At 38.2% G+C, this 21,717-nt stretch overlaps 1 protein-coding gene across 5 annotated transcripts in view; it reads right to left on the bottom strand.

Moving 5' to 3' along the window:
* ttll5 (tubulin tyrosine ligase-like family, member 5) overlaps nt 1–21,717 on the bottom strand; it is a 102,310-nt gene that overhangs the window by 26,453 nt on the left and 54,140 nt on the right. For all 5 annotated transcript variants that reach the window (XM_053509713.1, XM_053509712.1, XM_053509710.1 and 2 more), the window contains exon 29: nt 11,856–11,977. In XM_053509713.1, coding sequence (XP_053365688.1) covers nt 11,856–11,977 — 122 coding nt within the window. The remainder of the gene's footprint in view (nt 1–11,855; nt 11,978–21,717) is intronic.

Consider the following 21,717-nt stretch of genomic DNA (forward strand, 5'->3'; position numbering starts at 1 on the left):
ATACTGTGGGATGCACGGGTTAAACCATAGCATTAAACGTGAAAGAAAAAAAATTTCAGACAAAAGGCTTCGTTCACATCGTTGTGTGCTAGCAAACAACACTAGTGGTCACGCTAGTGTATTAGAATTGGTAAAGCATTAGCAGTGGAAATAATTTAATCCATTTAATCATAATTATATTGCTATGAATCATAATCTGCTTTGAAGCTATGTTTATAGTCTTGCGAAACAGATACAAGAAAGCTGCCTTATTTATTTTTGAGACATACTGTATCACTATCAATGCATTTTTTAAGATTGCGCGACTGATTTAATCTTTAAAAGCCTAAATCAGTTAATCCAATTTAATGGAAGATTTAATCATAAAACATATTTTCAACTGTAATTTGTGCATGCTCAAAATATCCATCATTTCCTAATCATTAAATGAGCACACTTTTAACATAAAACAACAATAGCCATGAGGTTTGTCAAATAAATACAAATATTCTCATATTTCCACTGTAATAATCAAATAACACTTTGAAAACAAATAAAACATTACATTTATTCCTATATTGTCATTATCCGCAGTATAACTGCTCTCAACCTGCAGTTTTGCTTCTCTGGATCACTCAGCGGCAGGGAAGCGTGAGGCTCTGTGGCGAGCGGCAGTCTCCCAGAACACACAGCCTCTCCACTGCCCTGTGCACGACACGTCATGTCCCATCAACATCACCAGTTAAGTGCAGCGCAAAGTAAACCTTTAAACAGCTCCATGCTTTTGTAAAGCGATTAGCTCTCATTTGAGCCCAGCTTATGGGAGCCCTTTAACTTCTCTTCTCATCTCTACTACTGCAGAATGTCAGTGCGGGACCCTCCAGAGGTTAATATTCAGTTACTACAGAATTATTTTTAAATAATTAAAATATGATGGATTAAGCTATTGAGGATCCCTAAACATACTCACTGTTCACTTTATTAGAAATACCTGCACACCTGTTCATGCAGTTATCTAATCAGCAAAAAACTATTTTTTTCACAAATCATTATTGTTCACATCAAACTTACGATTATGTTCTCTGTGACTTTAACCTTGCCATAGTTGTTGACACAAGATTTGGGTATTTCAGAAACTACTGCTCTCCTAGGGTATTCACATACACCAATGAGTGGGGGTATGTATTAATATATGGTTATACAACAAGCTGCTGAATTCTTAAATCTGATTGCGTATAATATAATTTTTAGCTGCTTTGTCGGTAGCTCAATTCTAATTGCAAAAAGCTCTAAAACTGTTGTTTTTTTATTTTTATAAATGCACAAAGGTGAGGTGGAAAAGAAAGGGTAACAGACCAGCCAACTTTTATGCATTATGCAATGAAATGCTGCATTTTAACATTAGAAAACGTGGGAACAGACTCCAACACCATCAGTGCAGACTTTTCCCCTTAATGAAAATGGCAGATGAGTCTGCTGAAATTTGTGCATGTGTTTCTGAACTCTTTACATTGAGTGAAACTCTGGTAACCAGTCCTTCCCCCTTAAAAATGTAATGGCTTTTGGAGCTTAAAAAATGCACTGATGCGGTGATCTCACTTTCTGTCAAGGTGAATTAAAATGTGGATTAAAAAAAAGGCACTTTTGAAGGCCAAAAAATATTTTGGACAAAAATTAAAAACATGCTTGCAAACATGCATGTATGCTTGCATTAGTCTTCTATGCTGGTCAGTCCTCAGGCATGTTCAACCACTTTAAGCACCAGAGGAATGTAGTATTTTATGTACTGTACTGAATGTATGATACAATATAGTGAAGTTCTGTAGGCAGACATGGACATTTGTGGAATGTGTGTCCTGTTTCAGTGCTTTGTTTTCAACTACTTAACATTTAAACAATACAAAATAACTTTAAATATAAAAATTTAACACTTCACTTAAAATTAAACAAAAAGCTACATTTTTACTGGGCAGTATGTATCTGTAATCTACCATAATTATTACTTTTAAACAAATTCGCCAAATAATTTACTCCTACAACATGGGATGAAATTGTGTAAATAGATTAGGATTTAAGTATAGGACCATAAATGGTGATGTTTTACCTCCTCAAATGCCTCATAACTCTTAATGGTGGGTGCACGGGTTAAGTAGAATGTGGGGCTTCTAATGCGAGCATTTTAGCGCTTACGATTTTCAACTAATCTGTGCTCACAGTGTTTTAAAACTTGTCTAAATCTGTGTAATAAGAGAGTTAAGACTAACCAGTCATGGCCATTCAAACCAACAAATTCCACAACAAAAAAAACGTGAAAAAAACGTGACTTCACAACTGAACAATTTATTTTCTATATACAGTACAGTACATCGCTTATTCTCTGTAAGGTTGTGGGGTAGCCTGTAACGTATTCCTGAAAACTTTGGGTACAAGGCAGGGTACGACCAGGATAGAGTGCCAACTCATTACAGGGCACAGAAACTCACTCACCCAAAAGGCAGGACATGGGGAACCAAAGCACCCAAGGAAAACATTCAAAAAAAGACCAGAAGCGAGATTCAAACCCCAAACCGTGATGCTACAAGGAGTCAGTGACAACTAGTAAGTTGTTGTGCTGCTTAAGGAAACTATAAAAAGTTTAAAATCAGTACATGCATGTGAGCAGTATAACAAAACATCTTTCTATGCAATGTTAAGAGTTCGAAACATGACAATGCCATGGCCATTTATGTCTGGAAGTCGGGCTCTCTCATACACTCTCACCTGTCAATCACAGGGACCTAGTCAATCTGGTGAATCTGTAACAAAATGTATGGAGAACAAGGCAGATAGGCAGGAAAAACAGCATTGTGTGTTGTTGCTGGAAAATCATGCAAATTAAATCAGAAGTAAAAGTAACTGCTTTACAATCAGGCCACATCATATTGCTTTTCATATCATGTAGCCTATAACACCACATACTGGCATATTTCACCCCTTATATAAGTTAGGAAAATATTAAAAATGTACAAAAATATTAAAACATTTACAAAAGTGCTTTAAAGCTTCCATCACCAGAACTGTTTCTGAACTGTCTCAGAACACACTGAACAATTACCATCACAGAAGCAAGAAAAGGCAACTAAACTCAACCACGAATAACCTAAAGTCTGGGTTGCACCTACTTCAGACAATGACCCTAAATATTATCCATATTATCTGTTAATGTAATGTAATAAGGAAGGTTTGCTAATGCCTACTGTGTTAGTCATGCACATTTCAAGTATTATTCTCATGCAGAAGTGTTTGAAAAGGAATGCTTAAGGAAATTACATCATTTAGCATCATTCCATGGCTCTGGAGTAATACCTTAAAGCACCAAGCTGGTCAATGTGGCTAACATTAGGACATGGAGTGTCAGGTATTTCCATCAACTATTTATTCCCTCTCTCTCTCTTTCTCTCTGTCTCAGTTCAGCCAAGTTAAAAATGGCCAACAGAAGGACATGCAACATTTATTGTATTGTTAGTACAAACTAGACAGGAGAGGTTCCTCGTTGAGAGATTTCTGGAAGATGAAAAGGTTAAGATCATTATCAAGTTAAGACCATCACTGCCCGTACAACACGCATTGCAACGTTAACTCTGATTTATGATTTGTAACAGCATGTAAGCGAAAGCAGTCAAGATAAAACACATTAACAACTGTGAAAATCACATTTTTTTTAGACTGTGTGCATATACAGTGCAATACTATATGATATACAGTATATTGCTACAGATTTGCATGATGATCCAAATGAAGATGTCTTATATGACATCTTATTATACAATGCTATTATTCTAGAGAAAAAACTTTTTTTCTTTATATTCTTAGAGAACAAATCTGCAAAGGTCTCCATATGGGTCTAATTAAGATAAATAAAAACTTTTTTTTTTTAAGAAGACAAGTCATGGATTTGTACTGACCTGCCTAATTTATCATTAATTGTCTGTCCACCCTGGCCCTTCATTAATTTGCAATGATTTCAGTATGATGCTGATGATGCATCTGTGACCATATTGCCGTATGCTTTATGTTTTATCCAGGATTTTAGAAAGCACTTCATTTAGGTAAGATATAAATATGACCTCAGCACACTGTAACTCCTTTTCATCACTTTATTAAAATATGATGCAGCAGTGCTGCAGAAGTTCCTTTTTTTTGCAGAATCTTTTTTTGTCAATCTCTCACAAGCTATTAACTATTGCATTTCACAATTGTTAGTTTAGGCCAAAATTTCTTTAAAGCGAGATGTTTTACCTAAATCCATTAATTTAAAAAGAAAGATTAGGAATCTGTTTACATTTTTACTCTGTAAGCTGTTTGTTTTTAACAAGTAAATCACATTTTTATTCAGTATGTTTTTGATAAAAGATTCACAGTGAACAACACAATACAGGGCCTTCTAGAAGACTTGGCATCCTTTAAAAAACATGCAAAAATCTTTGTCATGTAAACATTACAAAACAACTTTTCATTCAAAGAATAGGAGATACTATTTTCTGTGATGTCGTAATACAAAAAGTAACTTTCATTAAAACTACTTTCAAAATAATAATACTGAAATAAATGTAAAATTTAAATATATGTATTCAAATCAGTATTTAACTAATTTTTCCTTAGTTTTTCATCTCCAGTCATGCATTACTTTCAATACAATTCATATTGAATATGACAATATGATGGTGACTTGATGCCATCGTATTGAATGTATTATGTCAACGTTACAATACACATTTCAATTCCGATTTTTTTTATCAGATTGGATTTGCATGTCATGACAATTCATATTCATAATTACAAGTGACCTATCTGACTCTAATGTGGACACATCTGTCCACTGAAATGGCATGCATGCGCCCTCCACTGACTACTTTCTCCAATGTCCTCCACTGTTAAAATAAAATCCCTGCACTTCTAAGGCTGACTGATGATGTCGGTGCCCAGTCTCATTTTAGTCTTACGACCACATATCAGACATATATCGAACCTAGGATGACATATATACTCAGCAAAAAAAGAAACGTTCTCTGACTTTCAACTGTTTTTACTTTCAGTAAACGTAATGTGTAAATATTTGTATGAACACTAAAAGAGTCAACACCATAAGACATAAACTAAAAATGTTTCACAATGTGTCCCTGAATGAAGGGAGGCTCAAAAACAAAAGTACCAGTCAGTATCTGGTGTGGCCACCAGCTGCTTGAAGTACTGCAGTGCATCTCCTCCTCATGGACTGCCTATTGCGGACAGTCTGAGCACTGATGGAGGGATTGTGTGTTTCTGGTGTGACTCGGGCAGTTGTTGTGGCCATCCTGTACCTGTCACGCAGGTGTGATATTCGGATGTACCGATCCAGGTGTTGTTACACATGGTCTTCCACTGCGAGGATGATCAGTTGTTCTTCCTGTCACCCTGTAGTGCTGTCTTAGGCATCTCACAGTGCGGACATGGCAATTTATTCCCCTATCCACAGCAGCAGTCCTCATGCCTCCCTGCAGCATGCCTAATGCACGTTCACGCAGATGAGCAGGGACCCTGGGCATCTTTCTTTGGGGGTTTTTCACAGTCGGTAGACAAGTCTCTTTAGTGTCCTGCGTTTTTAGAACTGTGACCTTAAATGCCTACTTTCTGTAAGCTGTTAAGGTCTTAACGACCATTCCACAGGTGCATGTTAATTAATTGATTATGGTTAATTGAACATGCATGGAAAACATTGTTTAAACCCTTTACAATGAAGATCTGTAAATTTGGATTTTCTTCAACATTATTGTTAAAATACACAATCCTGAAAAAGGGATGTTTTTTTTTTTTGCTGAGTATATAAGTGACTCAGGTCCAATGTAAAAAATATCAGATTTGTGCATTCAGACAGCCGTTAAAAAAAAAAAAATCAGATCTGTGTGTGACGTTTGAATCACTTTAGGTTGCTAATGTGAAAGTAGTCCGTCAATTTATCAAAAATAATCTTTGTCTTAATATGTGCCCTAGATTTTCCTTTTCAGTTGTTTAAAATCTTAAACATTCTTAAAGGACAAGAATGGCAACTGAACAATTACACAGTGTTTGATGTTCAATACAGACTCTTATCAGCATACTACAACTCAACACTACTAGCTTTCCCTGGTGAGACTCTAATAATCTCACTACTGACTCTAAGAATCTCACCAGTGGCTTATCTTCTTGCAGCTAGTACTCTCTAAGTCACTTAGCTGTCTATTGTATATCCCTAAAAAATTTTTTGTACTTTGTGTTCTTCACTACCAAATATAAACTTTCATATTGACGGGCAAAAGGTGACCCACCAAAGCCATGACACAAGAAATAACACAGTACAGACCTTTCTGCATTTACATTAAGGCATTTGGCAGACGTCCTTTTCCAGAATTACTTACATTTTCTTATTATACATCTGAGCAGTTGATGGTTAAGGGCATTGCTCAAGGGACCAACAGTGGTAACTTGGAACCTGGGACCTTCCGAACCGTAGTCCAATACCTTAACCACTGAGCTACCCTTAACCCCTTTGGCTAGATGATAGAGACACACAATATTGAAAAAAAAAAAAAAAAAGGATAGAACATACTTTTTTCAAAATAATTAAATAACTGCAATATTGGGCATTGTACTGCTGGAAATGTATAATATTCAATATTCATTATATAAAATAAAATGTACACCTTCTTTTTAGTGTTATAAATGTATTCATGGCAGCATTATTAATTTGAAATGGTTGTATATCCAACATCACAACGCTATGGAACCGCTGTGAATATGCTGAGCAGCAGTGTCTTGCAGGCTCCTCCAGCCTTACGTTTTACTAGTTCATGCAGGGTGAATGAAAAGAGGACTAGATTTGTATCACTGACCTTACATTTGACACACATGCCATAACACTGCTTTCAGATTAGCTTTAATTTCAGAGTATTACGTAAGCACTCTGAGTCAGTTAGGTTCCTACTTGAAAACATTGTGAAATGGATACTAACACCACCTCTGGTTTTGCTGCTTAGAGTGTGAGAAGACAGGGATAAATGTTCATAATGAATATTAAACTAAAATATCTCAATACATTGCATGGACCATCTAACCAATTTTTTGCATTGTGACATTTTCTTACTGACTCGTCGTCTATACTGCTTTATCCTTTATCCAGGGGGCCTGGAGGTTATCCCAAGTGACTTAGGGCATAAAGTGGGATACATCCACCGGGCAGGCACACATACTCACACACTCATTCACACCCTACGGGCAATTCAGGAACACCAAGTAGCCTAATCTGCATGTCTTTGTACTGTGGGAGGAAACTGGAGTACCTGGAGAAAATCCATTAAGCACTGAGAGAACATGCAAGCTCCATGCACACAAAGACGGGAATCGAACCTGGACCCTGGAGGTGCATGGCGACAAGTGCTTAAAACTATGCCATCGTGCGGCCAAGCTTACTTACTCGTTATCTAAACCGCTTTATCATGTATACAGGGTCATTGTGACATTTACAACAATGAAATCCCTGCTAATAACTATGGTGACTCCTTTACACTTTGGATTGAATCAGCCAGGAAAGACCCCCTGAATGTGGCAGAGAGTTTGTGTGCATGCTGTATAAGCCATACATTTGTGGTATTAGCTCTGGTTTAATGTACACATACAGTATTTGTTAGATTCATCCCAGTGTAATATTTGACTTTACCAATCACTTTTGCAATTTACAGACAATCCAAAACTCTCTCCTGCTGGATGAACACAGGAACTAGCTCGGTAGCATACTAGTGCACTGACACATGAAATACCATGTTTTGGAGAAATAGTTTTTTAAATCCCTTGTACATAGCTTCTTCTTCTGAATTGAAATAAAGAGGAAAACACATTTTAGAACAGGGAGTGTGGGTTGATAAAACTTTAAACTAATTACTAATTATGCAGTAAATTTCAAATACACAACTAGTTTAAATAAAATGAAAAAATTTGATAAATGAGAAAAAAAATCGAAATTCTGCCTATTTATTAGGAATATCTGAAATTTTGCTTCCACTTGTTTAAGATTTAAACAGTTGAGACATAATCACATGACACAAATTATAATATGCTTATTATTATGATAATGACTATGCTTTAGAACTGGCAGAAACACTTTGAACATGTCAAAATGATTATATTCAGATTAAATGCTTTGAGCCAGTACAAGCACATCTTATCAGATCAGCATTCATGTAAACAGTCAGAATCTCTAATCAGAAAGATTTCAAATTTTCAGATTGAAGAAATACTGTCCATGTAAACAAGCCAGTGAGGCTTTTGAATAGTTTTTTTGGCACGTGGTTCAGCATACAAAAGATTTAAAAATTTTGAATGGGCTGCCCAGAAATTTAAATTCAGAAGTTAAGTATCTAAATATGGATTTATCCCCCCCCCCCCCCCATTATTTTAAACTTTATTTGCTGACTTAAGTCTCTCACACTAAATACAGCCTTAAAGACTTTATGTAAAAATAATAAAAAATTAAATAAAGGAAACTGATTCAGAACTGGAATGTCAGCCAAGTTAGAAAAGAAAGTCAACATTATCGTCCTATGCTGTTCTCCACTCTCTTCTAACCTTAATTTGCAAAAATTATGACATTCCATTACAATCCTAAACCCTGCCTACTATTACTGTTTGCAAGTGGTACTCAAAAACTTACTGGAAACGAATCCCTGTTCAAGCCAAGAGCAGAGGCAGCACGATCACAATCTAAGAGCAGCTTAAATTACCGAACCATTTCAGACTTAACAACATTATCGTTTACAATGTTTGACATACACCACTGGTACAATCTATTATCACAGCGTTCAACAACCAGTCACATATTCTGCTCATTACTTCACTTAGATGTCAGTTGATTAAAAAAAAAAAAAAACTACAGAATGGAACATTAAAGCAAGCCAAAGGCTGCTTTATTTGTTGTAAAATTCAATAGGACACGATCTTAAAATCCAGCAATGTGTTTAGGGTTACAGGTACAAATGAATATAAAATTCCGAAATACCTCCGTATCGGTACAGCGGGTTTGTAGGTAAAAGAAAGTAATAACAGTGGGAATATGGTTTGGAAGTGCTGACACAGCATACCTGGCAGCCCCTGGCAAGAGCAACTTCAAAGGCCTCTACGCTTTGAAAGGCATCACGCCTCACCCCCTTGGCTTAAAGCGTCAGTGTGCTTAACGGCTTCAGCATGTTTGGCACGGACCACTGGTCCCAAAAGGCTGGACATTGAGGAAAGGCTCAGGAAATCAAACATTAAAGACAGAATCAAAGTCAACATAATCAGGTATACATATCCTCATAACATTTTTTTTCTTCTTTTAAATTATACTTTGGAATTTTTTCAGCATTTGCAGACCTCATCCAAGGTGAGGAGAGGCAACAGCTTGGTTTGGTTTAATTTTGCTCGGTTTGGTGCACAGCAGACAGCAGCCAGTGGAAAGTTCCAGGCAGATGATGTTCTAAAGAGATGCCACATTTTGACCAGAAATGAACCTTTAAACACAAACAAAATCCTACTGCCAAGACTTTCAAGGGAAGAGGAGGTCAAGGAAACGACTGCATTCTGCAATCACTGGGGACAGAACAATTAATTTCTTACTAATCTTAACAATATCAATGCCTCCAGGGGTGTCAGCATGGTGCTCAGTGAATACGAGCGAAGTGAAAGGTGCATCTGGATTAAATAAAAATAAGATAAGCAGAAACAGAATATGCCATCAAGGCATTCAACCTTATAAGATGTGAAAGACTGTTTTGGACATCTACACAAGCATGCTGTGAGAAGATTAGAAATTCACTACATCTTTTACTTTCTTTTGTGGAAATAAAAACATTTTTAAAAAAGGAAAAAGCCAGACATTCCAAGAATTCCTTGACAGTTCCAAACTTAAGGAAGGGTTGGACTAGAAAAACAGACACGGGAAGATGAGGGCCAAAGTGTCTGAGACATTGTCACCAACCTATCACTATAAAACTGAGGAAACCACAAAAGCTTAACCCTTCCTTTCATTACACTGCACTGTGGGAAAACCTGTATGAACAACTCGGTTTACTTTCCAGGAGCCTTACAGCACACAGAATAAATGTGCCTATTGCACATCCTACATTAGGTGCACTTACATGAACCTTACTGTAGTATTACACCAATAAGAATATCCGAACTGGAATAAAAATGCATTATGTAAACACCTCTGTCGGAACAGATTGAATAAGAATGGGGGAGTAAAACTTTATTAATCTGGTAAACAGGTAAATATTAGCCATGTAAACACTATTGTTTCTCTCTTGTTGAAATTCTTTCTGCGCATGTCTGCCCCACGTGGGTGTAACATTAGGTGACTTGACTTGTTTCCATTTAAGAAATGTTGCTTAAGTTCCTGATGAGTAAATTCCATGTGAACAACTCGCTCCCACCAGTCTTTACTTTACACTTTCATCAACTGGGTCTCTGGCTGAGGAATCAGCACTGAATGGCTTACATTTCACACACAGTAAAGCATCTAATTAATCATAGATGAGACTGAATTCTTGTACCCAATCATAACACAGAAGGTTGGATTTATCGGAAAAGATAGGAAGCCTAGCCCAACTTCACAGCTGTATAAAAGCAATATTTCTTCTTCTGTTGTTTTTTTTTGCTATTTCCAAGAGATTAAACAATTCACAGCAGTCAGAGTCACTTTGTGTGTGTCAAAAAAGTTGTTTGCTGATCATATGCTCAGAGCATGTAAATGCATATCTCATCAGATCAGAGTCTATGTGATGCTCTAATCACAATGATTGCAATCAGATTGAAGAAACATTGTCCAATGACAATTTAATTTGTAAAAAATTTATGATGAAAGGAAAAACGCACAATAAACTATCATTTGCCTTTTTTTCCTCCGCTAAGATGACAATGTGAATGTAGTGTTAAGTACATTCTTCTCTTTCACATTTAATATATTCTTACATTTCCAAAGGCAGAGCACCTACCTAGCAGGCTTACCACTTATATGACCTCTTTTCCACCAAATCGGAGGCTCCCTGCTCTCTTTAAAGATTCTTCAGAGACCATTAAACTGCCCTTTAAGATTTATTGCCTATGGCTAATTTAGCCAACACAAACTAAGCCCCTATAAAATTGTCCAGAAATGATTACACCAAGAAACTCCAATTTGCCTTTTCAATGAAGCACTTGAAAATACAGCTTTCTTTGACATGTACAGTTTGAAGGGAAATGGGGAATCAAGTATTAAGCTAAGAGGTACAGTAGAAAGAATCTCTATCTTTCTGTTTCACTCTCACTCTCTTGCCCTGCAAAGAATAAACCTCTTTCTAGAGACAATTCATGCTTGTCTGGCACTGAAACCCTTTTATCCCATCACAAAAAGAATGAGATTCTCACCATTTATGAGAGAGAACCATAAACAGTAAGGGGCATTTGTTTTTATAGTTTAACAGGTTGTCATTAATTTGGGGGAAAAAAAAAGAAATGCATGATGCAACCACAGAACCCAATTTCACTCGAATGCCAACATTTACCATGGCAGCGAGTTAACATGTTCAAGCTAATCTGGAACACTTGCCCTTTGTTAACATCCAGACACATTAGTTCAAAAAAGGTGTACTTGCAATAGACAAAATATTTAAATGTACTGTAATAGCACCAAAGACTACAGTGTTAAAATGCAACAGTACATTACAGCACTATGTTATGCTCGTTATCACAAAACTATAAAAGATTAGTAAAACAAATTCTGACAGCCTAAATGTCAGCCCTGCAGGCAATGGTTTAAATATCACTCTCTCCCAGTTCACACACATAATGTGCACACATAAATGTGTACTTACCTCACAGCGCCAGAAAGGTTTGTGCCCGAATCTTGAGTTGTCGCTGTGTCCAGCAGAGTTCCTGATGCAATGCTCTGTGCACCTCTGCTAAAAACTCCTTTAGCTAGGTTCAGGTTGGACAACTATTAATCAAAGAAATAAAAAAAAATTTTTTTAAAGGAGTTGAAATAACAATAAAAAAATAAATGCACCTTCGTTTTTATTTTCAAGAATTGAAGTTTAATTCTGTACATATGAAAGCTTATGAAACCTTTAAATGTTGCAGAGTCAATTGCAGACCAAAACAGTGATAACTGGAAAATATAAACTCTCGCTTGTACCATGATTACTAACTCCTTCATTGGTTGAAACAATGAAAAAAATGTCTATAAAAAGATAACTATGAAAAAAAGTTCTCCCGCTTAAAAAGATGATAGAGGCCTGCAATTTTCATTGCAGAAAATAAGAACAAAATAAGAAAGAAAATCCAGGAAATCACATTGTAAAATTTTTAAAGGACTTATTTGCAAATTATGGTGGAAAATAAGTATTTGGTCAATAACAAAATTTCATCTTAATACTTTGTTATATTCTCCTTTTGTTGGCAATGACAGACGTAAAACCTTTTCTTTAAGTCTTCACAAGGTTTTCAAACACTGGTATTTTGACTCATTCCTCCATGCAGATCTTCTCTAGAGCAGTGAAGTTTTGGGGCTGTCGCTGGGCAACACAGACTTTTCACTCCCTCCGAAGATTTTCTATGGGGTTAGAATCTGGAGACTGGCTAGGCCAACCCAGGACCTTGAAATGCCCGGGTGGTCTGTTTGGGATCATTGTCATGCTGAAATACTCAGCCATGTTTCATCTTCAATGCCCTTGCTGATAGAAGGAGGTTTTCACTTAAAATCTCAAGATACATGGCCCCATTCATTCTTTCCTTTACACGGATCAGTCGTCCTGGTCCCTTTGCAGAAAAACAGCCCTAAAGCATAATGTTTCCACCCCCATGCTTCACAGTAGGTATGGTGTTTTTGGATGCAACTCAGCATTTTTCTCCTCCAAGCACGAAGTTCTATTTTGGTTTCATCTGACCATATGACATGCTCACAGTCCTCTTCTGGATCATCCAAATGCTCTCTAGCAAACTTCTTTTGGACCCTGGTGGCGCAGTGTGTCACTGATTGTGTCACTTTAGTCCCAGCTCTCTGCAGGCCTTTACTAGGACCCCCATGTGATTCAGGGATTTTTGCTTACAGTTCTTGTGATCTTTTTGACCCCACGGGGTAAGATCTTGCGTGGCGCCCCAGATCGAGAGAGATTATAAGTGGTCTTGTATGTCTTCCATTTTCTAATAATTGCGCCCACAGTTGATTTCTTCACACCAAGCTGCTTACCTACTGCAGATTCAATCTTCACACTGTAGTGCAGGTCTACAATTTGGAAGAGTTTGGAGTGTGACTGTTTGAGGTTGTGGACGGGTGTCTTTTATACTGATAACATACGCCATTAATACAGGTAACAAATGGAGGACAGAGGAGCCTCTTAAAGAAGACGTTACAGGTCTGTGAGAGCCAGAAATCTTGCTTGTTTGTAGGTGACCAAATACTTATTTTCCACCATAATTTTCAAATAAATTCTTTTAAAATCCTACAATGTGAATTTCTTGATTTTTCTTTTTCTTATTTTGTCTCTTATAGTTAAGGTACACCTATGATGAAAATTACAGGCCTCTCTCACCTTTTTAAGTAGGAGAACTTGCACAATTGTTGGCTGACTAAATACTTTTTTGCCCCACTATACAACCACTATGTGTAAAATAAGCGCATTTCCATAGCTCAGAATTTAGATGTTACCCTGGAGCCATTAACAGGCATTTACAGGAAATATCAAATTATACAGACAGCTAGTCTCTAATAGCAGGATGTAATTACACACTTTTTTGTCTCTTTCCCACTCAATCATAAACACATACTGTACACTGTAAACAAACCCTAGGTTCATTAAAAGCACTGAAGCAATACATGGGAAAAGGATGTAACATGGACTGAAGAGGGCAGGCAGCTGGACAGATTAAAAAGCTAATAGAAAGCTTCCAGATTCAAAATGGTAAATTTCTGAATTTAGAAACTGTGGCAATGTACTTATTTTGGTTTTGTTACTTTTCTGAAGTTGACAAAGCTGCTTAATTTCTCTGAGTTTAAGGCTTGCTTTCTAGACAGGTGGACAGCTTAGTAGTTTGTCTGGTTATCATACCAGAGAAAGGGGAAATGTCAGGCATTCCTCAGCGACAGGTGTTTAAATTAATGCAAGATTTGTCGGAGTACAGCCAGGCCTTTCCAACCTCCATGGGCTTTGGGGAAGAGTTTATTTTCTTAAGTTGCACATACTTGGTAGAGATCTCCCATCGCTTGTTAATAAATATCAAGATCTACGACTCCAGAACACAATATGCATGACCTGCAATGTCAAGCATTTGTAAGCTTGTCCACTGCTCAGTCACACTAATTATAAAATTAAAACCTACACACTATGGAGTTCAGTATTAAGACGTTTCTAATTATTAATTGCAATTCTGAACAGAATTGTAAGAAATGTAATTTCTTAAACAAATTTGCTGCAGAAAGTGTAAAAATATCCCTATATTTGGAATAAGCCTGTCTGTGGGTTAAATGGCACACTGTAGTGCCCCAGCCGTCTCCAACACAAGCGAAAGGAAATTGCCGTCATATTTCAGACACATTACAAACATGCCACACGCCAGTGTTGATGACCAACCTCAAGTAATGACTTCATCGAGAAGATAAATATATGCTGCTTGACTTAGGTCAGAAATGCAACGTATGTGCCTTTTTTAGACCCTTGAATGTTCAGTTTATTGCCATTACTGAGCAAAGATTTTAAAATATGTCTAAATCATTACAGTAACAAGTCCTCCATTCTGTGAAGGTAATGACTTTATCTTAAAAGAGATAGAAGTGAAAATATGAGCATTTCTAGCCAGATAATTTGCTGACAGATAAATGAACTTACAAAAACACCACCCAAAATATCAGAGTGATATCGTGAAAATATAACTGTGTATTGTGGTCTAATATAACGTTTATATTTGAAGGGGAATGATGAAATGAGGATAAAGTGGAAAAAAGTATTATAGTGACTATAACAATTTTATAACTTTCTAAGAGATAGGAACAGAGATAGGTATAATTATACACTACATCATAATGTGTGATCTTTTATCAAATATGTAAAGCAAAACCTTTAAAGGAAAAAACACATTAGATAAGAACACCTAATTTGTGAATTAGAATACAATAGAACAACATTTAATAATAAAAAAGAATGCTGAAGGTACAAGCAAACAGACAGGGTATGACATTGCTGTTCCCAAAGTTTGTTATTTATGTGTGCGTGTGTGTGTTGTTTTAGATTTTTTTGTCAGATACTGTAGACTTAAATATAATTATAAGCATTTTGAGTGTCAATGGCTTTTATTGACAATTACATTAAGTTCATGCGGAATTTGTGGATCTTTGATCTTTTTCCTCTTGATTGGCCAGGTTGTCGTATTAAATTGGGGAAAAAAATAAATGCATGATGCAACAACAGAGCCCAATTTCACTAAAAAAAGTTCTCAATGGGATTAAGGTCATTCAGTTATTTTGCCTTATGGCAAAGTGCTCCATCATGCTAGAAAAGAGAGTGTTCGTCATCAACAGTTCCCTTTCAGTCAATTCACTCGGTACCACACATATTATACAGGATATCATGCCCTCATGTGTCCTGGCTGAAGCCACCTTTATTCACGCCGTAAAGGCAGGCAAACCTGTGGTGACGTAGGTGTGGCCCCGCCTACACCTATAAATCATTGTCGCAACGGTTGACCCTCAGTTCTGACGCTCTTCACCACGCTGTGAACACCTTTTCCGTAGAGTTTTCTAGGTGCTGCTAGTTAACTCTACATTTTTACTTTAAAAGACTGCGCTTAAAATCAGCTTAACTGCTCTTGTTGGTGTTAGCGACAACAGCCGCATTTTGTTGAGTCGTCTACCCACGGAGCGCTGACTTTTTTAAGGAATTTTAAGGAGTTTTTTAAGGAACATCAGCAACATCTTCTTGCACGAGAAGGACCAGCTCCGACGTTTAACGCTGGAAAGACGGGTCACGTTCCTGGGGAAAAATAGAGTCGCTCAGCAGGACCCCCTCCTTTCCAAATTAGCAGGAATTTTGAGGAATTTTCGTCAAAAGTCGCTGCACTTAGCTGGGCGGACCAGATGGAGTATCTCGAGGGGTCAGAGGACTGTGAGCTCTCGTACAGCGCTGGCCAGCAGCTAGGCATTAAGCAGCGTGCTTTCGAGAATGACATGCTTGACATCCGCCTAGAAATGCATGGCTTGTCGGAGGACGAGCATGAAATTTTGCCGCCCACTCAGAGCTCCGCTGCTACTGCGTTAGCCGCTCGGGACAGCACTCCCCGCAGCTGGCTCAAAAAACCGTCAAGGTTTGCGGGATTTTTTTCTCCCTCCTGAACCGACAACCGTTAAGAATTGCTTGCCTATGTTTCCCGACTTTGTCGGCGAGTTAACGTCATCATGGAGCTGTCGACCCGCGTATCAGTGCCCGGTTACGAACAGTATTTGGAATTGGAAGGAGCTGAGAAAGCAGGACTAGTTAGTCCACCGCCAATGGAGCCATCTTTGGCTGCTTATTTGGCACCCTCGCATAATCATGGAGTGTCTGGCCCTACTGTCCTTCCGTCCAAACACTGTAGATTCTCCTCTGCCCAGCTGGCGAAGATTTACCACGCTCAAGCAGGCACTGCTCGTGCACTCAACTCCGCTACGCTGCTTCAAACATATCAGGCAATGGGTTTGGCAGAGCTCGGCTTACTGGTGCCTCAGGAAAGCCCGTTCTGTGTGCTGCTTAACAAGGCCAGGACCGCGACACACTATATTTTGCGCATGTCTCGTTGTGCGGCTCTTTCCCTCGGGAGAGGGATGGCAAGCGCAGTGGTAGCACAGAGGCATTTATGGCTCATGCTCTCTGACATTCCAGATAGAGACAGGGCTATCTACTTGGATGAACCGCTGTCTGCTGAGGGTTTGTTCGGCCAGTCACTCGATGCCATTCAGGCAAGGTTTGACTTCAAGAGGAAACAGGCTGAAGCGTTGCGAGACATCATTCCGCGACGAGAGGTGAAGCCCAAAAGGCTCGAAGAATGACCACTCTGCGCCACCTCATAAAAGACCACCGCCAGCAGCTAGCTCGAGCTCTCGGCCAGTGAAGCAACAGCCTCCCAGGCAAAACCCACGGCAGTCGGCCGTATGGGCCTGGGGTATGGGCCCCCCACCTGGCCTCCGGAAGGATTCAGCGACTAGGAGGAATAATCCTCACTCCTCCTAGCTCAGATTTTAAAGGGAGAGGAGCTCTGGCAGCAGAGAGACACTGTTTCTTCTCCCTCAATGCCGCCCAAGAGGCCGCTATGTTATGTTCAGGGAATCAGTCGCAAACAGCGCTGCACTTCCCTAACACATGGGTCAACCGTGGCGACGATGGTTTATAGGTGTAGGCGGGGCTACACCTACGTCACCACAGGTTTGCCTGCCTTTACGGCGTAAAAAAAAGGGGGCTTCAGCCAGGACACAAGAGGGTGTGATATCCCATACAATATGTGTTGTACCGAGTGAATTGACTGAAAGGGAACAGAGGATATAGTCATAACCATTCGTTCTTGTTTGGGAGAAGTTGCCCTATTTATGGCTGTGATGCTAAGCAAAATTGTGAGTGAGCCCACACCCTTGGCCTAGAAGCAACCCCGCACATGAATGGTCTCAGGATCCTTTACTATTGGCATGAGACAGTACTGATGGTAGCACTCACTTTTTCTTCTCCGGAGTCCACTACAGAGAGTGTATCTTTTGCAAAATATCAGTCAATCCCTGATGTTTTCCTGGAGAGAAGTGGCTTCTTTTATGCCCTTCTTAAAATGTGTTAAAGTAAGCACTACCATCAGTCCTGTGCCATGCCAACAGTAAAGCATCCTAAGAAATACTTGTAACTATAATGAAATGCTTGTGATTATACTTCAGTATACCATAGTAACATCAAAACAGTGAAGCAGCAGATTTCGTAAAAAAATAAATACAGTACATATCATTCTCAATTTTTTTGCCCATGGCTACATACACACAAACACACACAAACACACACAAACACAGTCGTGGCCAAAAGTGTTTTGTTTATATGTGTGTGCGAATAGGTCAAAAAATATATCTATAAATCTGGAATGTTTTGAACTTTTTAAGATGAACTCACACTGCCTAGAAATCCTGCCCCCTTTCCCTATCTCACATGTACTCAACTGAACACCTGCATGGATCCTCATTTTCCATCAGCGTGAATGAATTCTTTTTTTTTTTTATGCAATAAAATCTCTTAGGCAGCACAGTGGCACAGTGGTTTGAACTACTGCAGGGTTGAGGGTTTAAATCTTGCCTGTGATATCCTGCCTTTGCAAGTGGAGCATTTTGTCCCTTTGCTTGGTGGGTTTTATCCAGGTACTACAGTTTCCCCTCCCACAATGCAAAAACATTTTAGGCTGATTGGGGTTTGTAGATTGCCATAGTGAATGACTGGGTGCGCGACTCCACGAATGCCTGTAGTGTGCCAGAGGTTCCCCAGTAACCTAACCTGATGTGAAAGCCATAGGTCATCACAGCCAATCATCATTAGCGATGTCAGGTTAAATGGATGGATGGATAGGATGAAATTTAAAAGGTTTAGGCTTAACTTAGCTAACATCTGGGTAGTACATAGTTAGCATCATTTACAAGGGATACAACTAAAATTTACAAATGTATCGTTTTGACAGAAGAAAAAAAAGATGCAAAGGATGAAAATTTTGACCTAAAATATTGAATAGTGCAAGACTTCAAAATATGTTAAATCAAACTCTTTACAAATATTGTTAATGCTGATGATAAATAGTGATTATGAGACTATGTACTTTCTTAAATAGAGCTCAGACACATTTAAATAATTTAAGCATATCAGTGAAAAATTCTGGTCAGGCAGACATTGGACACTCGTAAAATGTTTTTTTTTTTTTTTATAAAAATGTATCATTATTATTTATTAATGTTTTGCAAATGTATATCATTTGTATATAACTTGTGCACGTTACTACAGAAGCAACTAAAGTCTACCATCCATCTGGGTTTGCACCATCGCCGCTGCTGGCAAGGATTTATCCACTATGGCTTGACAAACTCTAGAAATGCCCATATCTTATTTTCCCTTATCATTTCTTGACGATTATATCATTTATCATGATTTTTTAACACAAAGTTGTAAGCAAGGCAAATTGCACAAGCCTAATGTTGTGGAACATTGGCAAAACAGATTAGTTACTGTTATCAGTAGTGTTAGAACAGCTTTAATCAGCTTTCCATTCCAAGTCTCTCTTTTCATTCTCTCAACACCAACAAGACAAAAAATGAGCTTATGATGTTACTGAAAAACAACAAAGTCCTCCATTCTTAAAAATCTTCTATAAGATTTTCCCATGTCTGAAAATTTGCAGCTACAGTATAGCTTTACTTTTTACTATGCTAACTGTTACTTGGTGCTAAGCACTTAGGGCTTCTTAAAAAAATTCTGAACAAATATTTCTTTACAAAAAAAAAAATATAGCAATTACATACACATTTTTTATGATAATTTTTTCAACGTGATTAGCAAAACATCTGCAATACAAATCCTTGATTATTGGCACATACAGGGGTTGAATAATGAAACTGAAACACTGGCTAATTTAGTGTTGGAGGTTTCATGGCTAAATTTGACCAGCCTGGTGGCCAATCTTCACTGATTGCACATTTCACCAGTACGATCAGAGTGTGAAGGTTTAATTGGCAGAGTAATAAGACAGTTTTGCTTAAAATATTGCAATGAACACAACATTATGGGTGACATATCAGAGTTTAAAGGAGGACAAATTGTTGGTGCACATCTCATCTGTGACCAAGACAGCAAGTCTTTGTGATGTATCTAAGAGCCATGGCATCCAGGGTAATGTCAGCACTCCACTGAGAAGGACGAACCACATCCAACAGGATGTCATGGCTGTCATGGGAGCAAAGGGAGAAAATGCTCCTCTTGCAGGATATCATAGGCAAGATTTAAACCCTCAACCCTGCAGTAGTTCAAACCACTATGCCACTGTGCTGCCTAAGGGATTTTATATCATGGCGTTCCCTAGGCCCAATACTTGTGCTAGATGAGCGCGTCACTGCCAAGGACTACCGAACCATTCTGGAGGACCAAATGGTTGAAACATTGTATCCTGAATGATGATAATGCACCAATACATATCAAGACTGGTGACAGAGTGGTTTGATGAGGATGAAAGTTAAGTTGAAAATCTCCCATGGCCTGCACAGTCACGGATCGAAATATTATTGAACCACTTTGGGGGGTTTTGGAGGAGCGAGTCAGGAAACATTTTCCTCCACCAACATCACCAACTGGCCACTATTTTGCAAAAAGAATTGCTCAAAATCCCTCTGTCCACTGTGCACGACTTGTACCTCTCATTCCCAAGATGAATTGATGCTGTATTGGCTGCAAAAGTAGGCCCTATACCATACTTATGATGTAATGTGGTCTAAAACCAGGCGTTTCAGTTCCATTGTTCAACCCCTGTATCAAATCATATAAACCAAAACGTCAGAATGAATGTCTGAGACATTCTAAACTAAAAGATTTGTTAGGATATATAATATTATATAAAATATTTACAAATCCAAACTTATGGCACTCAAATTTACAAAGTTTAAAAGGAGACTTTCCTAAAAATTCAACAAGATTAAAGATTTTCTTAAAAGAAAACAACATTTGAACACATTGCTCCAGACAGTGACCATCTAGTTACATCTTGTAAAAATTTTGGAGAAATTGTGACTAACGTTTATAACTAGACCTGGGACTTGAAAACAGGGTGTATGTCATATATAAATATGCACCACCTATTCTGTTCCTGCACGTTTTTCGCTAAGTGAGGAGAAGGAATCTGATTGAAATTCATATATATTTATAAGCAGTTAAAGATTCAATCATCAGCAATGTGCGGAACAGCAAAAAAGTCAAAAGTTTGATACATTATTTAAGACATGCCCAATTCTGGCAAGCTAATGGACTGGTGCTAGATAACTAGCACTGACGACAACAATAATACAGGCATTGTTCCAGAACAAACATCTGAAACTAGTGGGGTGGGGGTGCACTGCTTGGCCAGCAACAGCAAGGAATAGGAGTGTAGCTTACAGTTGCTATTACACACCCTACACACATACACACACATACTGTACACACACACATACTTTACACAAACATACTATACACACATACTGTACACACACACATACTGTACACACACACATACTGTACACACACACATACTGTACACACGCTTATGTAAACACTGCCCTGTCGGGAAACTTCTTTAACAAGGAACCTTTCTAATGACACTCTCGCGCACGCGCACACACACTAACGGAATCAATGCTTTCTGACAGAGAGAGAGAGAAAGACTCTGGATCTTTAACAAGGAACCTCTCTAATGACACTTGTTTTGGATTTACGCATGCGCACACACGTGGTATAATAAACAGTACATACTGTATGCGCGAATGTTGATTATATAAGTGACGCACGCGCACTGAGACTGAGCATAGCGGAGACCAATCCAAGGTTCCACTGTACGCCTCATGATAGCATCAACAATTGTCCGACTACTAATATGTTTAGAGGAAACATAATACTACGCATTGCTGCCATTATTCAATTTAAGGTTTAAAAAAGGGCATAGATAACATATTACATA

Source organism: Clarias gariepinus, chromosome 13 (assembly GCF_024256425.1).
Source record: "Clarias gariepinus isolate MV-2021 ecotype Netherlands chromosome 13, CGAR_prim_01v2, whole genome shotgun sequence".
NCBI classification, from domain to species: domain Eukaryota; kingdom Metazoa; phylum Chordata; class Actinopteri; order Siluriformes; family Clariidae; genus Clarias; species Clarias gariepinus.